Source organism: Dioscorea cayenensis, chromosome 10 (genome assembly GCF_009730915.1).
Source record: "Dioscorea cayenensis subsp. rotundata cultivar TDr96_F1 chromosome 10, TDr96_F1_v2_PseudoChromosome.rev07_lg8_w22 25.fasta, whole genome shotgun sequence".
Classification (NCBI taxonomy): domain Eukaryota; kingdom Viridiplantae; phylum Streptophyta; class Magnoliopsida; order Dioscoreales; family Dioscoreaceae; genus Dioscorea; species Dioscorea cayenensis.
In genome coordinates, this window is record NC_052480.1 from 673,287 (window position 1) to 692,201 (window position 18,915).

At 39.5% G+C, this 18,915-nt stretch overlaps 2 protein-coding genes across 3 annotated transcripts; both read right to left on the reverse strand.

Annotated features, from left to right (window-relative positions):
• Positions 1 to 336: 336 nt before the first annotated feature.
• On the reverse strand, positions 337 to 2,228 carry LOC120270979 (IAA-amino acid hydrolase ILR1-like 7). Its single transcript, XM_039278067.1, has 5 exons — positions 1,726 to 2,228; positions 1,515 to 1,640; positions 1,155 to 1,445; positions 963 to 1,073; positions 337 to 874 (listed from the first exon to the last, which is right to left on the reverse strand). The coding sequence occupies exons 1-5, from the start codon at positions 2,092 to 2,094 to the stop codon at positions 494 to 496; spliced, it is 1,278 nt and encodes a 425-aa protein (XP_039134001.1). The 5' UTR covers positions 2,095 to 2,228; the 3' UTR covers positions 337 to 493.
• Positions 2,229 to 14,465: 12,237 nt separating this feature from the next.
• On the reverse strand, positions 14,466 to 18,025 carry LOC120270909. Of its 2 annotated transcripts, XM_039277987.1 has the most exons (7): positions 17,703 to 18,023; positions 17,539 to 17,624; positions 17,223 to 17,458; positions 16,006 to 16,195; positions 15,612 to 15,795; positions 14,857 to 15,179; positions 14,466 to 14,702 (listed from the first exon to the last, which is right to left on the reverse strand). In XM_039277987.1, the coding sequence occupies exons 1-6, from the start codon at positions 17,964 to 17,966 to the stop codon at positions 14,874 to 14,876; spliced, it is 1,266 nt and encodes a 421-aa protein (XP_039133921.1). In that variant the 5' UTR covers positions 17,967 to 18,023; the 3' UTR covers positions 14,466 to 14,702; positions 14,857 to 14,873. The 2 variants fall into 2 exon arrangements, with proteins under 2 accessions (XP_039133921.1, XP_039133922.1); XM_039277988.1 differs by lacking the exon at positions 14,466 to 14,702 and having other exon boundaries at positions 15,066 to 15,179; positions 15,607 to 15,795; positions 17,703 to 18,025.
• Positions 18,026 to 18,915: the final 890 nt, after the last annotated feature.

Consider the following 18,915-nt stretch of genomic DNA (forward strand, 5'->3'; position numbering starts at 1 on the left):
TCTAGTACCATGATTTCTCACCTAAAATCAGAGTTTCTTCCTTAATTCTTGAGTCCTACCTAGACAATCCTCTGTACATAATTGATAGATGAAGAAATGTTTTCTTCAAGATCTTTGTTTGGTTTGACTTGGAAGGAAGCCTGCTGACAACTGAGATTTTCCTAAAAAGATGATCTTCAGTTCATGAGGAGATAAATACCATAATATGATCATGAAGAACAGAAGAGGTTTTCCAACTTCAACCCATCTCTTGTCTGTTTCTTAGAAGTCATGAAAATTAGGTGACCATCTATGCCTATCAAGAGTGTAGATTACAATGAAGATAAATGAAGAAGATAAGAAAGCAATACCTGGACTGAAGAAGAAACAAAGAAAGAGTGGACTTTCTTGATCTTATGATTCATATCTACATGCAAAGAGGAAAATCCAAAAGACAAGGAATATCTCCAACATTTATTCATTGAAAATGATAATCTCTGGAAAAACAATTAATTCAGGACTGAAGAAAAGAGACATGGTGATTTAAATGCATAATTGCAACAGCAGCTTGAAAAGCAGCACCAATGGGAAGAGCCTGCTCATCAAGGAAAAAGTGTGGAGAGTGCAAAGGATGAGATGAGCCCAATGTCTCATTTTTTATTCCAATAGAGAAGTATGCAGTGGCCATCTTCTGGGAGTAAAAACCAAAATCATCTGCTGCCATACACATTGAGCTCAAGTGCACATTATCTTCCCCAAACATACTCTCTCCTACCATCTTCCCAAGCATATATATTTCATCATCATTGGCAGTCGCCGGATACGGTATTCTTTCCTTCTCCATAAAGTCTATCTCGGCAGTGCAACCAAGAACGGCAGACTGGAGTTCTATGATCTGTTTTTCAATAGTAAAACCAGGACTATGAGACACATATCAGCATTGAGTTTTGAAAGTTATCTTTCTGAAACTGAGTTTAAATTACCTCTTTGATTCTCTTTGATAAGTAAATGAGACCTTCACTTGTCATACTCCTTAAAGTACCTCCTAAATCAACTGAATCCCTTACTGATTTCACAAAGGTAACAGATACAACCTTATGAAGCAGATGAACTAGAAATTAGCAATGTGGCTGAAGTTATGAATATAAACTTTAAATACAATCACTGAGACTTACTCTGCCTTCAAGAGGATTGGTTTCTCGAGAGACTAACAACTGAAGCGCCTGGATAACAAAAGAGACAGCAAGTATGGGATCTCTGGTGCCATTGCCTTGAATTCTAACCATAAATCTAGAAGAGGCAGCAAGAAGAGGCCCTGGTCTGGAAGCAATGACACCTGTTGGAAGCACAGTGTCAACATGAAGTGTAAACATGGCAGACACCTCATCAAGAACACCTTCTTGCAATACATGATAAGCACCAGCAAGACCTTCTTCAGCTGGTTGGAAAACAAGCTTCACAGTACCCTAACAAAATCCTAGAGAAAAATAAGATATAAAGACAAAAGATTGAAGCTTTAATAAAGAGCTTTTTACCTTGAGTTCATGCTCTCGTTCTTGAAGCAACTTAGCAGCTCCAAGAAGCATTGACACATGAGCATCATGACCACAAGCATGCATCTTTCCATTGTGTTTGCTCTTGTGCTCCCAATCCACCAACTCCTACAAATCAAACATCAGTTCCAAAGACCAAATAAAATTGATTTTGCTCATATATCAAATGAATGAAAAGGTTTACATCTTATACCTGCAAAGGAAGAGCATCCATCTCTGCTCTGAGAGCAAAGAAAGGTTTGAGACCAGAACCAATGGAAGCAACAACTCCAGTTCTGGCCACAGGCCATGAGTATTGCACACCAAGGACATCAAGCTCTCTTCTTATAAGTTGGCTGGTGTGGAGTTCCTGGAAAGCCAGTTCAGGGTGGTGGTGAATGCTCCTCCTTGTACTCTTTAACCAGTGGAAAAAACCAGGACTTAGAGCTGAGTCTAAGAGCTCATGGGTGAGATCTCCAATGGAATAGTTTTCAGGTGATGGAGATGCTGGAGATGAAGAAGACTGAAAACTAGTCAAAGCTAGCAGACAGCAAAGGATGAACAAACAGGCAAGGGAAGCCATGATTGAGAGTGGCAGAAGGGATTCAAGATAACATAAGCTAAGCTGGAGTTTGTTGAAAAATATCTAAACAAAATAAAACTAGTCACAAATTAAGCTGCATGTGCTTATCATTCAGATATCTTAACACGCATGCACAAATCTTGAACAGCAAGTGCGGGGCAGTATCTATGCATACACTTTCACTGTTTATAAAGCGTGTTTTTTTTTTTTAATAAAGTGGATAAACCACCAATTTATTAATAAAGAAGAGAACATAAAAGTACTCACGAAATTTATAAAGCGTTTTAACAAGCAAAGACTCAACTATTATTGTTTTTTTTTTTAAAATAGATAAATCACATATTTATTAGAAAAAATGGAACCGCTTATAGTGAACAAAACGAACAAACAAATAAGCAAACAAATAACAAAACAAGAAGATGACAAACTAGCAATAATAAGAACCAACAGGTTAAAAGGGACACAATACCAGCGGTGTGATAATCCTCAACAGATATTAAAAAAAAAACAAAAAAACTCTGTTTTAAAAGTTTTTTTATTATTGATCTTGTTAATAAATTTGAAAGTAATAAGTGTGATTATTTAGCTAAATATTATCTTCAATTTTACCAGCTCTATTTTAAAAGTTTTGTAATTATCTATTTAAAAAATTTGTGAAATATTATAAAAAAAATTCAATTTTTTTTATATTTAATATATTTTATAATTTTTAATAAATTATATTCAATTATATATTTTTTAAAATATTTTTTAAATAAAAATAATTTTAAAAAATTAATATGAATTTTATAAAATTTAAATTATCCATTAATTTTAACCAATTTTTTTTAATCTATGATAAATATGAAAACCACAGAGAATACCATGTTTTTCTCTCGTTTTTTTTTTTAAAATATCTTTATAAATACTGACAAGCCACCCTTTCTCAACCATCCCTTTAAAAACTGCCCCATTAGTTTGAGAGGGAAATAAGCTATAGTTTTTATATAAATTATTATTATTATTATATATATATATATATAAAAAGAAGAAATAAACTATGTATTTATTAATAAAAAAATAGAAAAGAATAGCAGTACAGAATAGAAGCAAACATAATCAGAAAACATAGATGTTCAAAAGGCATGAATAAACTATTATTCTCTTATATAAAAGTATTTCTCTATTTTTAAAAAAAGTATTTTATTTTATTTTATTTATTTTTATTTATCTCAAAGTTTTTAATGCCGATCATAGTTAAGCAAGCTCATCTAAAACTTGTGCTGAGATAGGATAAGCTCATCCAATCTTGATGAGATAATATAAGTAATCAAAATCAAATTAGATCATTGAACCGGAAAAAAATAAGATTAAAAAGTTAAAAGATTCAGCCGTGATTGAACAAAAATTTATAAAATATATATATATATATATATATATATATAATATTAAATAATAAATTAATTTTTAAAACAAATGCATGCAAAATATCAAAGCAAGTTTCATCTCATATTTAAAATCAAATTAAAAATTAAGTTTTGTTTCACAGGTTTCAATATGCATCATTTCACGCTTTCACTTAGTTATTTCACAGCTCTCAATGTTTCACCATTTCAATTAAAAAAATAAAAAAATATTAAAATATTAAAAATTTAAAATTAGATTGAGACCGGTTGCGATGCATCTAATTTGTAATTGAACCACTTGATTCACACCGGTAAACAACAATTTATGATTTGCTAGATTTTTAAAATGATACTGGTACCAAACTGTCTATACTCTCTCAACCATTGGATAAATTTTCAAATCAGATGACATCTAAAAGTATAAGGGGAGCTCATGGGTTCAAATCTCTCCCGACAAGCATCGCTCATATAATCGCTCACTTGGGATTTTTTTATACTATTTTCATACTCATACATCCGGCTCCAAAGATCGCTGTTTAAGTATTGCTTTATATTAATAAAAAAAGAGACGCTTGTCGCCTATTATTCAAAAAACTGTCTATACTCCTGAATCAGGTTCAATCCGGTGTTGCAGGGCTTACTAATGCCGGAACAAGCTCTTGTGACGGTCAGCAAGCTCACACATGATTTGTAGAAGCGAGATAGTCCGGCCACAACAAGCTCCGATGAAACAGAGCAACCGTGAGGCAAGGTTACCAATTAGGAGTAAAAGCGTTATATGTTATTTAAAAAAAAATATATTTTTTTAAAAATTTAATTTTTTTATGACTTGTAAATCAAAAACTGCTAGATCATATGCAACTTTGTCAAGGTTTTAACTTTTAACCAACCCTTCCTTGTGTTTTTATTTTCATTTTTTATTATATCATATTCATTACATCGGACTGTGCAGTTGGACCCACAACCGTTCAAAAATACATCATGCCTACAAGATTATAAAATAATAATTATTATAATAATAATAATATTAGTGGAAATTGCCAAAAAAACCCTTTAAGTTTGTAAAATTGCCAAAAACACCCCGTTAGTTTTGCAATCCCCAAAAACCCCCTCCTTTTAAAGTCTATGCTTTTTCAAACCCCCAAACCCTCAGAATCGAATGCGAATCGGAGTGAGTTTCAAATTTTTGGACTGAAAATGCCCTTGCATGGGGAGTCGTGGGTCGCACCATCTCGGTGATTTGAGAGGAAGTGGGGGTTTTCCGTGAGTAACTCCCGAGAGATCTAATTTATCTGAGCTCGCTTTAATTGCTTTTTCTCAACTCACGCCTTCGCCTTTTCCATTTCCGCACTGCCTCCGAAGTTGTCTCTACCGGCAAGCCTCCGTAATTGGCATTTCATCGCCTTTTCCCTTTCCACCCGAGATCTCAAGGAGAAGTCCCCCGCCAGCAACTAGTTGGCATTTCATCGATTTGCAATCTAAGGTATTGAGTATGGTTTTATGTTAAGCTGCTCATACTAAAGAAAGATTTTTTTCGGTTTTGTTTTGTGCTCCTCACATGTTGGAAGATATCGAAGTCTCGAGGGGATTTCTACGGGGTTTTGTTAGTCCGTGGGAGATTTCTGCTAGGGTTTTGTTTTGTTTTGCATTTTCAGTATGTATACACTATCGAAATAGTTTTTTTCGATTGTTATGATTTGTGTAATATTTATAATGTACATTTCCGCTTCGCTTTGATATGGTTAGCGCTTTTACAAATGAGGTTGACGTTTAAGAAATGAGATGTTACAGCTTAACATTTGTTGTCTCTGCTTTAAGTATTCTCGCCTCTGCTTTAACAAAATGGGTCTCTGCTTTAACATTTTATATCTCTCGCTTAATAACCGAGAGTTTACCGCTTTAAAACCTTATATTTCCGCTTAAACTTTTGTCAATATCGCAAGCTTGTGATTACGGCGGTCAACCTAGTTAATGGGCGTCTGCTATTTCGACACCTGCCATGGAGACCTTAGTCGAATTGAAAGTTAACACTGACCCCTCGACACCGGGAGATTATTCAAGGACACCGCTTGCAGCTGCTCAATCGAGCTGGAAGCCATATACCAAGAGAGGGTCCTTCTTGATTCTCTTTGCAGCTGACATGATGGTCGCATCAATAAATTCGGGATCGGGGAAAGCCTCGCCGAAGTTTCTGACCTCAAGATGTGGCCCTCGTTTTGGTCATGCGCATGAGCGACGCGAGCGGTCTTTCGTAAGAAGAAAAACCAGTCGGCGTCAAGGCCGCAGATCTCATCAAAGACCCACGAGACACAGAGACTCCATCAAGAGCACTCGGTGCAACTTGTTCGACGAGGGGAGTAAGAAGATAATTTTGTCAAACTCCCCGACGGGTACTCTACGGGGACAGCCCCTCTTCCCAAATACATCATGCTTGGCTCCGAATCGGATCGCTGATTACGCTCGACGATCTACCGACCCACGGGCGACACGCATGGGCGCAGCGACGCACGCGTGGCTTGCATGGAGGATATTCCACAAGCGCCGCCCGAGCGCAAGATAGATGCGCCCGGGAAGAAGACCAACACAGGGTACATTAAGGGTTGCTCGGTCGCGCTTAACGCCCTGGTTTTTACGAGATGACCGGAACGGGAAGAAAGTCCGCTTTCGGCAAGATCCCAAGGATGCTCGCTACGGTGAAAGTACTTTCACCGGAAGCAAGCTGACGGTAGAAACGAGCTTGTCATCGCTCGATGGAAAAAGAGGTAATAAATCACGGACAATGTCTAACATAAGTCTTTAATGTTTAAACATTTTATTTAGCTTTTTAACTTTAGTATTTACCGCTTTAACTATTATTCATAACCGCTTAAATATTTTTGTTCTCCGCTTAATTATATTCTATAACGCTTAAATATATAGTTTTTTATAGTTTAAAACGAACGATCTCACCGAAATTGTTTCGTTTACATATGTTAGTTTCTCGAAATGGTTCCTACAACGTCAAGAAGAAATATTTGTTGGGCGCCAACCGACTGACGGATGCCATCTGCTCCCGAACCACTCGCTCGAAGGCGGGACGAGAGGGTAGCCTCTATCGCGTGCTACCGGACGCCGCTCTCCTACTTCCACCCCACCACGCCAAGACGCGATTCCTCGCACGGAGAAGCCCTCCCCTACCCCGCAGATGCAACAACCCCCTACCACGACAACGACAGTCCCCGACCACGGCAGCCCTCCGACCATGGCGTACCCACCGCTAACATTGCTTAAGATGTCACCGCAACTCTTACGCAGTACGCCAGATATTGACGATCGAAGTTTCACTTGTCGCCGTGCGAGGCGCTCGAAGGACGTTTCGACAAATCGGCCGCGCCATCCCTCGAAAGAACCGAGCACCCGGACGAACGAGGCGCCGGAATTTGACGACGCACGTATCATCATCGGGAAGGTCATTCCAAGGCGGCCACATTCAAGAGACTTGCGAAAAGAGGAGAATAATATCGCCTCGCTCCACCGCACGGCCGACGATGAAACAATAGCAACACCATCGGCGGCCGATGTCATATCGAGCCTGCCGCCACTGGCATACGGCCACGACGGTGGAGGACATCAGTACGATGCTGGCCGCTGCACGGCTGAGAAGGTCGCCGACTCTCTTCGATGAAATCGCCGACCTGCTGGAACCGGCCGCCAGATCGCGCATCAAAGATGGACACAATCCTCAAGGTCAAGAACAAGTTAAGGCGTGTCTCCCAACGATGCCGCTGTCATGGCCACGGGCTGAGAAGATCGTCGAATCCGCTGCCGCGGTCGCGTGCACAGACATGACAGCCCAAGCGGTGACACAATCCCACCACAACAAGAACCATGTAAGGAAGTGTTCATGGTCTGATGCCGTCGCCGTCGTCCTCAAGATCGAGCCCGACACAATCCCACAACAAGAACAACAATGTAAGGACGTGGCTCGCAGCTGATGCCGTCGCCATCGTCCCCCGCATCGAGCGAAGATGTCGATGAAGACCCCGACCGAGCAACGAGAGAGACGATCAAGGCCAATCAAAAATCGACCAGACGACTCGGAAAAGCTTTTTATTCAAGAAGAAGAAATGGGTTGGCCTCGAGTCGTTTTAACAACACGAAAGGGGAGTCGATGAGGATCTTCCTCAACCGCCTCATGGATCGGTAAGTGTAACGCTTTTTACGATATTGTTTAAAGAGTTTTCTATAGTGTTTAACTATTACCTAATAGTGTTTAATACCATTATGTTATCATTTAAGTTTTCGCCTACCGCTTAATTATATATAATATCATGTAACAATTGATAATATCATTTAAATATTTACTAATATGGTCTTCTAATATCTCATATCGTTTAATCCCTCGAGACCGTCGATGGAAGAACGACGACTGCCAAAGACCACACGCTGACGAAAGTTATACACGCTTGAGGGGAAAGGAGATGGTCACCGATGATGTGATGGACGCTGTATGCATAATACAAAAGTCGCCGAGCAAAGAGCCATATCCTTACAAGAAGCGCCTCCCATCATCGACCGCTCATACTGCTTTACGCCAAAGCGTGACGACGCACATGACACATATCATGGCTATGATCGGGATCGATGCTGCAAGAACCTCGCATGAAGTTCAAATTGTCATCCTCCCGATAATCATGAATGGCCACTTCCATGTCGCTGCTCGTGGACAATGATAAACAAGAATACAGGCATTATTCTTCATGTCCGGGGTACGATAAGGACGCGTTGGACATGGTAAGTTCTTTAATTATCTGTTTGGTATTTAAATCGGTATTCTAATCTCGACTTGCATATCTCGACAGCGGAATCTATTCGACCTTTGTGTCGAGATGGAGTTAGGCGAGTCGGCGACTGCAGCACCCGCCGCCACGACTACACGTAAAACCCCACGCTAAAAACAAGGAAGCGTCGATCGCGCCCGCTCACGCCATGCGGGTTTATCGAGCACCACCGTGCGAGAAGTTACGGCCACCGCAGATGCACGTTCCTTACCCTCGGATTCATGGTATGTTACCCGCATACTTAAGGAGGGAGGGTAGCCCTGGCGTCCCATGACAAAGGGGTGTCGTCACAAGCGGGTTAAATTGCTTTTTTGAATAACATGTCTTCAGTATATCCTGATCGTCAATTTTGTTTTCAAACGTAAATCTGACAAATTCAATTCATTGTTTTCGTGTTCAAGAACATGACTTGTATATCTTAATGTAAAATTTTTGTTTGTTTTTGAATCGTAAAAGCGGGTTAAATTCCATTCGGTTTTATTTCATTGTTTAATTTACGCTGTGATTGTGTACATTTCACTTTCATTGTTTAAATATAGTATATATCGCTTTAAACATCGGCTTTTAAATATTTCAAATTACGGCTGCACTGCTTAAAATAACACTTTCTCTCGTTTAAATGAATGCACTTATTGTTTAACTAAATATGGAAAGTTGCCCATCAATACACAATTCAATTTATTGTTTTTGTTTTCAAGAACATGACTTGTATATCTCAATGTAAATTTTGTTTGTTTTCAATCGTAAGGCGATGTTAAATTTCATTCGCTTTCATTTCATTGTTTAATTTACGTTGTAGTTGTGTACATTTCCGCTTTCATTGTTTAAATATACCATATATCGTTTAAAACATCAGCTTGAAATATTTCAAATTACAGACAGTATCCGCTCAAAAATAACAATGTCTCCGTGTAAATACATTCAATTCGTTATAAATACACAATGTTTCCATGTCATCGTCGGGCTTTATTAACAATGCCTAGTCGGCGACATGGGCTTTCATCAGAAGATCGCCGATCATGACCGGATCCTCGGGCAGTAGTCTGCAATGTAACTCGCTGGACATCAAACGCCATGACTCGATCCTCTTTTCGCCCAGGCCGCCCGGTCGCCTTCTAGTCACAAAGGGTCGCAGAACGAAGCTCACGATTTCCGCCCTCAAGGCCTCGCCATCGCCGGTATCGGGAATATAGCTTCATTGTACGCCAGCTTTGTAATTGTCGACTGTGAAGCACCCGCTCATAAATCGACTGTACGTTGCGTCTGCCTGCTCGCATTGTCGCTGCTAGCAAGCATGTTTCGCTAAGGGATACCATAAACTTGCCACCTTCGACATGAACAAGTTATGATGGCGAGATCCACAGAGTTGCTGCATTGGTCAATCACTTCGTAACGATCATCGACACAACGACCAACACGTAAGATTTCGGGCCGTCCTCAACAATGATCTCTAACTTCGAATGTATGTCCCGGGCATAAGTAGGTCTCCCATTTGGGTCGCTGCTCACGCGGCTATATAACACGCGCATCACTCAACTCGGCAAATAAGGTTAAACAAAGACAGTGATGGTTAAATAATTCACAACATGTTTAAAACATTATTGTAATTAAATAAACGAAATGATTAATATTTAAAGTCGTAAAAGTGTAATTAAACAAAGATCGAGAATGTTTAAAGGGTAATACTAAACGTTAAGTGTAAATCAACATTCGCAGACCTTATGGAGTCAACCATTTTCGCCACCTGCAGAATGACGAGCTTCCTTGATCCAAGCATCGAACGACTCCGCCGACGTTCGAATACATCTCACCCCAACGATCACCTCCGAAACGTATAATTCGACCAATGTGCCATATCCGATTTATTAATCAACCAACGATGAGCTTCGGTGATACGGTACCGCAGCTCATTCACCGTGATCATCGAAATCTTTAGCCGTGGATGCCTCACGCAATGCGGAAGCATATGACCAAAGACTCTCCCTCAACGCCTTCCCAAGTCCGACATCGGGCTTTCATAAAATCGGGCTCCAAACGTCGAAGACAAGACGACGCTGGCGAAGAAGGGAAGACTCTCGCATCAAGGCTCACAAGGCCCTCGACTCGTCTCGACACGGAAGGTAATTATCTCATGATAATCTCCACCCTCGTGATAAGGCATCGCCCAAACTTAGATACGAACTAAGTCCAATTGCATCGGTCTCGCTGTCGACTATACCGAAGGCGACGCGGAAAAACCATTGTTACTATCTTTCCCTCGCGACCCAAAGAGCGCACTCCCGATATTTTCCAAGGAGCTGGGTACCATCGAGAAAACGAAAGAGCCACCGCAAGCCCTCTTCGAATCCTGACAATACACGCCCGAAAGAAAAGAATGCACGCTTTAAAACGATCACCGCTCTCTCCACGATCGCACGCCGCCGGATTTCGTCTCACCACCTTATCCACATACCAAAGCAAATACTATAGTCGGAGATGTCACGCCGCAGGACCACCCGCATGCTCTTTTTCCCAACCAAGCTCGCTTGGATGGTACGTGGACACCATGTTCCCGCAACACGTCCCTTCTCGAATCGTCGACGGCCTGCATAAGGGACGGTCCTCGAGCTTCAATCACTCAGCGCTAACCCATTTTTCGACGCTTTCGACGCGACGACAACCTACGCCACCACCGCAAGTACGCGACGGGTTGATTGCCTTCGATTCCGAAAAGTATTTTTGTTATACTCTTTTCGACGATGAAGCGCCTAACGACAACCATCGTGCAGCAGGGCATTCCACGCCACCCCGACGTTTTTCGCTTTTACGAATTTCAAGTCAAAAATTCCTTTTGATCGCACGATTTCAAGTACATCCCCGAAAATGTTCCGACAATCGCAAAACGCCGACCAATATCCAACGACAACACTTCGTAATGATCGGACGAGGAAGTGAAGACATCCCACAATCGCCGTGGTCACCATGGGATGAATGGGAGCACTCGCATGAATCAGATTCCCTCGCCAACACTTCACTCAAACGAAAAGATCAATATGTTGCGGAGAATATAATGTTTAAGCGATAACTGACAATAGTTAAACGTTAAATTAAATACTTAAACAATTAACTAATAACGTAAAAGGACTAGTACAATATGTTAACCAAATGATTGACATATTTAAAACAATAAACGACCCCTGCATAACCCGAAAATAATTAAAAGAAAAGGAACTTACAACGAGTAAAACCTCGCTTTCATTAGGATTCGCAGAACGGCACATTTTCTCGCCCTCGACGACAAGATCAACTACGAGACATTCTGAAGACGGAGTGGACGCGACACATCCGACTGGAAGTCAACATCGCTTTTCTATCAAGAAACCGCTTTTATATCCATCCGTGCGATGAACTTAACCCCGACAAGAGAAACTCGAGACCCCATCGCTCACATATCTCAGCTAACACCAATTCCCCAAGAAGTCTCGAGCCGCTGAACATTAGCACTCTTCCCTCCCCGTTGAATCTAGCAATACCACAAAAACTCTCCATAATATACTCGACTGAAAACCAAATCGTACAAAACCAAATGAAATGAAGAACAAAAACGAAGACGACGTAAGAAGAAGTAGAAGATGTAAGAACAAAAAATGCGAGTCGTAATCGCAAACAAAAAGTGCTACGCATTGTAGATGACAGAGGTTAGATTAGACGTGATGTGATCGCGGTATTTTTCCCTCCATCCCAAGCGGCAAAAAGTAAATATACGTCATCGTCGCGAGGAAGACATGTCGTCATCGCTCGAATGAAAGTTCTCAATTAACTGAGTCTCCTGCAGTAAACGCTGCTTTTTTTATGTTTACACATGCATATACATAGTGTTTAAAAATAACGGTTAACCTGCTTAACCAAAAGTCTATATCACGTAAATAATATGTTATCGCTTTAAATCAACGCTTTCATCGACATCGCGCTGCTAGACTGGGTACCTCCCCGGTCACTCGCTTAAACATATTTACGTATTTTTCTTAAACACTCGCTTATCATTGTTTAAAGAGTAACTCGAGTATCGCTTTAACTTTTTCTATCGTTTACAACGACGTTTTTTGTTTCCCACATCGCTTTTTTACTAGCGTCTTTGTTTAAATTTCGAGTTCACAACAAATCACGATTGTTTCGCTTTTATTTATAAAAGATTTACAACATTTTACAACATTTACAAAGATTTACAACATTTACAACATTTACAACGTCCGCTCTGGACTTTGGACACTCACGACTGACCCGTGATAACGAAACAAACGTCCGTACATTCGAACGCTCACACGGCTGCAGTAACAAGCGCATCAACTCGAACCTCGCAAAACGCATCAACATTAAAAAGGTTAAACAACACACATTCACGAAAACGACTATTAATCAACGTGTCATGGTAGGACTTAAACGACGATCCCGATAGTTAAACACGTAACGTAATGACTAGTACATCGACGCCATTTTCTTAAACGCTAACGTAAAGTCTCAAGTGGTAAATGTCAACCTCAGTCTTAAAGGACGTTTCACGATCTCCTCCTCTAGAATCCTCCGCAATCACGCAATACGTGAAAACTTTCTTTTCATACCCAAGTCGAACGCCTTCTTAATCGCTTTCCCGTCATCCACTCACGGAGAATCCTCCGCATTCGTGCACTATGAGAGGACTTGACTGGGTCAGGAAAAAGATAGTTTAACTAGTTCGGTGATCACGGCTAATCGATTCTCAAGATAAGGAGAAGGCTCACGAAAACATCCTTTCAGATAGAGCGATTGTCCATGGAAGAGGAGGAAGAGGAGGAGGAGGAGGAGGAGGATGATGAGGACGATTTAGGAGTGGTTGTCTCAGTGGGAGGGTTCTTCCCGGTTATTTATGGTGTGAAGTCCACAAGCGGTACGACTCTTCGTGATCCGAGAAAAAGTTAAACGACAATACGCCGACATCGATCGACGAGAACGAATCGGGTGTTCGGAAATGATGTTATCGCGCATAAGAATTAATGCCGCCATCATTCTACGCACGGATACCATAACCTCGCCACCGCCACGCGCCACACGCCAACAATTCGGATCAAACGAAAAAGATCACCGCTTTTACGCAGACTTTGAGAATTTACATCGCTTATGTAATAGTTATACACGTAAAAGATAATGTTAAACCCGAGACGGGAAGTATTAAACGGATACGACAATTATTAAAACATATTAGTAGAAATATTTAAACGGATAATAGCAAATAGTTAAACATTATTTAAAAATATACAACAGATAACCATAAACGAGGAAGAACTTTACAACGAAACGAACTCGTCAGGATTCATCGCTCTTTCTCGTCGTAATACAACTTTACAACCATAAACGAGAAGACGACAACGGCACACGCCTCGCCTCGACAATAAAATCGACTACGTACTCATTTCGAAGACGAAGTGCACTTGACCAATCCGATGGAAATCAATTTCATTTTTCCGCTCGAGTAAAACCGATTTATATATTTCTGTATGATAACGAGGAGAATAACAAGATGTAATGTAACTCCTCGGCATTGTCTATCGAAACCAGCAGAAAGTTCTTCAAAAGCGCTGAATACGACGTGATTTCGGCTTTCCTTTCCCACCATTTTCGTGACCAAAAATGGGATTTCACAACACTGACCCATTTGAAGTGAACGGTAGGGGGTAAAGTGAAGTTAAACACTAACTGAAGGGTCAGTCCGTGGTGTGTAAAAGTAGGAGGGGGTTTTTGGGAAGTTTTGAAAATTACGAGGGGTGAACAGTAATTTTCCCATAATATTATTATTATTACTATTAACAAATAATTGACAAGTATGCCCTTAAAAAAAAATGCCAAATCATGAAGCAAATTTAACAAACAATTCATTTAACAAACGCATACCTTCACTTTACAATAAATTTTAGAGTTTAATTTTGAATTTTTTTTAAACTAACACCCGTTACACCCCTACACAAAAAAGAAAAAAAAAAAAATCCAATGTCAGTACCGACGTCAATTGGCTAGAATATCATTGACAAATGTTATTTATTTTTTAAGAATAATTTTTACTATGATTTTTGTTAACACTGACACAAATGCAGGCCTCTACTTTCACGTCCTGCTACATGAAACTATCATTTCACTTCCACATTTGCAATTGATATCACCTCAAATTAACAAACCTTGTAATATATAAAGAGACTAGAAGTGGACGAGATCACAAACATTCATCAACTTCGAAAATCAAACACGCAACATGGCTTTGCAAGTTCAGTGGTAACTTTCTAGTCTATGTACATGGCGGTAAAAAATAAAAGCAAATCCACACTAAGGTTTGCATTATTATGAAGACTTACATAAATTGCCCATGCTAATCCCTTGTGTGGTCAGTAATAGTTTTCTGCAATAACAATAGAAGAACAAGTAAAAAAGTATGCAAGGAAAGAACCAAAAGGCAAGCGAAAGGTAATCAACACCCGGCTATTACTGCTATATATATAATGAAAGGTGATATGTGTAGATTGATCATTAGGCTATGAAATTTGAAGTAGTACCTTCCGGGGTAAGACCTTCACTCACTAGCATTTGCAAGACCAACCATCTTGAGCATGTTCCGGTCCTCCTTGAATCTTTCCAGGACTGTGCCTTTGGGAAGCTCTGCCTTCTCATTCTGCAATCCTTTCACCACAGTTCCCCAGCATTCAATCACTTCTGGGACTATCTGGCTTGACTTGGAGAGGCATGGACTGTTGAAAGTGGTGCAGGAAAATGTGTGTCCCCGATCAAAGTTAGCAGAAATGAACAGACCGAAGTGATTTTCGCGTCCTCCAAACCCAATGCCATTAGGAATACTATCTGAGCTGAAATTCACAGCACACTACAGAAAAATGGAGTCAGATTACCTGAACAAAATATCAACTAATGTTTATATTCATTTCTGCCATCAGATTTCTGATATTTCTATTTAGGCAATTTAATGCATCCATGACCAAATAGATTGGTAAGAGCATTTAATGATTTCATGTATAAAAGTTCTCGGTACACTTAGTGGGAAAACCATCAAGCAAGAAACAAGACCAGACCACCTTTTTCTTCCCAGTTTTCTCTCACCAACTTCCATGACAATTGGCATCTTATATTAACTTCCCTTAACTTGGTTTCTCCAAATCATTTTTTCAAACAGCCAAAAGACCATACAACAGATGTTTCTTTCTTGCTAAAACAGTAAATAACTGTGCAAACACACTTGTGTCTAGAGCTGTTCAAAAACTTTTTTGCTTAAAACCATTGTCTTATAAACAAACCTTACCCATTGCAGATTATTGTTTGCTCCTGTTGGCCGAAAAATTGATGCCCTAGGGTAAAGCTGAAACAGGAAGGATCTCATGTCACCAAAAAAAGCACTCTGTCTCTCCCATTGCTGAGAAGCATATCCTCCATATATATGACCTTCAGTGTCTTTTATAACAAGAACAGTTGGACCGTCTCCGCTCCTGGAGATACAAGGGCAGCCAGCGCATGTTATGCATAAGATGTGGACTGTGGCTTAGTATAAGGTGCCAATGATAAAGAGTTCTTGTTGATGAGGTTTTTGTTGAAGTGTCCTTGTTTATGCAGTTTTTGTTAAAGAAAAAATAGTTGAAGCAAAGTCAGCCTACACTCCTATTGCAATATTTCCTATAAAAAGTAAAAAGCACACTCACGATATGTTGCCCATGAAAGTGTTGAAACTCAGGCCATTAATTGCACTATGATACAAAAGTTTCCACTCCTCTGCCTCACTTTGAGAAAGTGCTCCTCCAATGTGCCATGCATCCTCTTTCCTCAAAATAAGCATATCAGAACTTATATCTTCAGGATATTGTAGTTGCGGAAGTTGAAAGCCTGGTATGCCTAGAAGGAGAACTAATTTAGCATATGGAAAATAACTACCCAAATAAGCCCAAGAAAAAAGATAGCTTGTCAAGAGGTAAGCCAGCATGATATTACATGGTTTCACAGATAAATGACATGAAGGAGGTTTTACTTTCATTAATTTGTATTGTGAAATCCTTTCTTATTTATTCAGTTACTCATCCACCCACCCCATAATCCACTTCATGCAAGCACATACAGCAATAGTTACGTTATTTGTATCCATGGCTTCTTACAAGGAGTGGCCAACCTGCCTTTACTACTCTGCTGGTAAGGGAAATAATGTTAATTTGCAAGATGAACCCATTCCCAGTAACAAGTTTAGCAATGTAGTACACAAAGTATTATCATTGAACCTGCTGTAGTACACAATGGAGATAAGGATAAAAATATTAACATAAAGTCCAAAATCTGCTTTTGTTATGATAACAAACATTTAAAATATTTTAGTCATTATAGCACAACCCATGTGAGACATTAGCTGCTTTGATCCATTTCACAGTCATGACTCACATGTTTGGGTCCAAGTGATACATATGATTGAGATTTTTCGCTCCCTTATTAAATGTAGGACTATTTAGTTCATTCCTTGCCCAACATTATAAACTAGTTTAGTGTTGAGTATGGCATGCCCCCTAGCTTCGGCTTGGTTCACCAGCTCGTAGATCACACAACAGGGTCAACAAATTATCCCAATCTATTAGAAAGGATTAAGCTCTGATATCTCAAGATGATTTCTTTTTTTCCCATTTCAAACACATGAACTATTTTGGGTATGGCTCGGTCTCAGCAAAAACCCTGCTACGGAAATAAGAAGACAGAGGATGGCAAAAACAGTTATGATTTCTAACCTTCAGTACTGGTAAGGGGCATTTTGTTGATAACACCGGGAACAATTATATATAAGATCAAATGTTACGAGAATTCAATCAGGATTTTCAGAAAAAAAAAAAAAATCATGATTTTAGCAATGAAAGCAACTAAAGAACGCTCAAGGAAAACATACTAGGATCAGGAGGCGTCAACAAACTTCCAAGAGCTTTCCTCACCGACGGCAAAACAGCACACCAATTCTTAAAATCAGCAAAAGACATACTATCTGCCCCTTCTCCCTGCTTTGCAAACGTTGCCGCATTGAGGAACACTTGCAGGACATCCCGATCCAAGCTCGAGCTCGATCCAACGTTCCCCGGAGAGAAAACAGCATCATGGATAGAAGCCAATACAGCTTCCAAATCAAACCTAACATGCTAGTTTCATATCTCAAGCAATCCATTCAATACGTGAAAATGAGAAACAAAAGTAGTCAAACACCTCGTCACCTTGAAAGCACGCCATCACCCGTGACATCGCATAGCTGGTAAACAAACTCCTCGATCTCATCCCTCGTTCCCTTCTCGTACGTCGCCTACCAAGTGACGGATGAAATTTGAGGAAATTCAAGGAGTTTTAATGGACATTGAGAAATGGATTTCCGCTTACTTACTTTAGTGATGAGAAGATCATCGTAGGTGAGCATGCCGTCGCGGCGGTTCTGGGTGATGAGATCGATCAACCGAGAAGAAAGAGGGCCATGGATTTTGAAGTAGGACTGGAAGACGGAGGGGGAGATGAATTTGGAGGAGCTCTTGGACTGGGAGGCGAGGGAGACGAAGAGGGATTGGAGATCATCGAGCTCTTGCTTGCTGAATGCCCTGCTCGCCGTCACGGATCTAGGGTTCTTCGATGATGGAGATTGAGCGTTGCCCATTGTTCTCTCTTTCTTTCTCTCTCGATCGATCTGGATTCCTTGTGAAGAAAACGCGAGGTGGAAGATGACTCTTGGATTTATTTAGGGGCGCGAAAAATAAATTATAATTTGCTGAAAATAAATAATAATTAAATCTATTTATTTATTTATAGTTTCAAAATATTCATTTTATGCGTTTTTTTTTTTTGGAGAAAGACGACAAGCGCCCGAACCCAGAGACGAATACTTGGAGGAGCAGCGCTCACCACTGAACCGTGCCCTCACTTTGTGTGAAATAAGGATCGAACTCGGGGAGCCACGTTCGAAACTCGAGACGAACACCCTACGTAAGGGACCCGATGCCAATAGACCAAATGGTTGTTCGCTTTATGCATTTATTTTGATAAAGAAAAATTATTGGCTTTTTTATTTACTACATAATTGTAATAATATTTACGTTCTCTTATTCTATTTCATAAACTAATTGTTCTTCTTTTTAATAATATTGAGGGTTTTATTTATTTATTATTATTTTATTATTTTTTTAACAAAATGAACAAGCAATAAATTTTTTTTTTTTTACATAAAACTCGCACAGAATTAACAATGTTCATAATTTTTTTTAATTAAATTTGCAAACATCTATTTGAGGCTAAAAAACATAAACTTAGTCCAAATTAAACTGGCAAGGCCATGTGATGGAGAAATAAAAATTATTTATCATATTAATTTTTTTATTTTTACTTTTTAAAGATTTTTTGTTTTATTAAAAATCTAATAATAATTTTTTTCGTCAAAATTGGCAGATTGCTCAATTATTGACAGAAATTATTTATTAGTTTTTTTTTTAATTTTCAAATTCACTTTTTTTTAAATATTCCTATAAGATTACTTGTTGAAATCCTACATAGTTTGTCCATTTTCAATAAAAAAAAATAATCTTTTTTTGGATTCTTTCAATTTTCTTAAT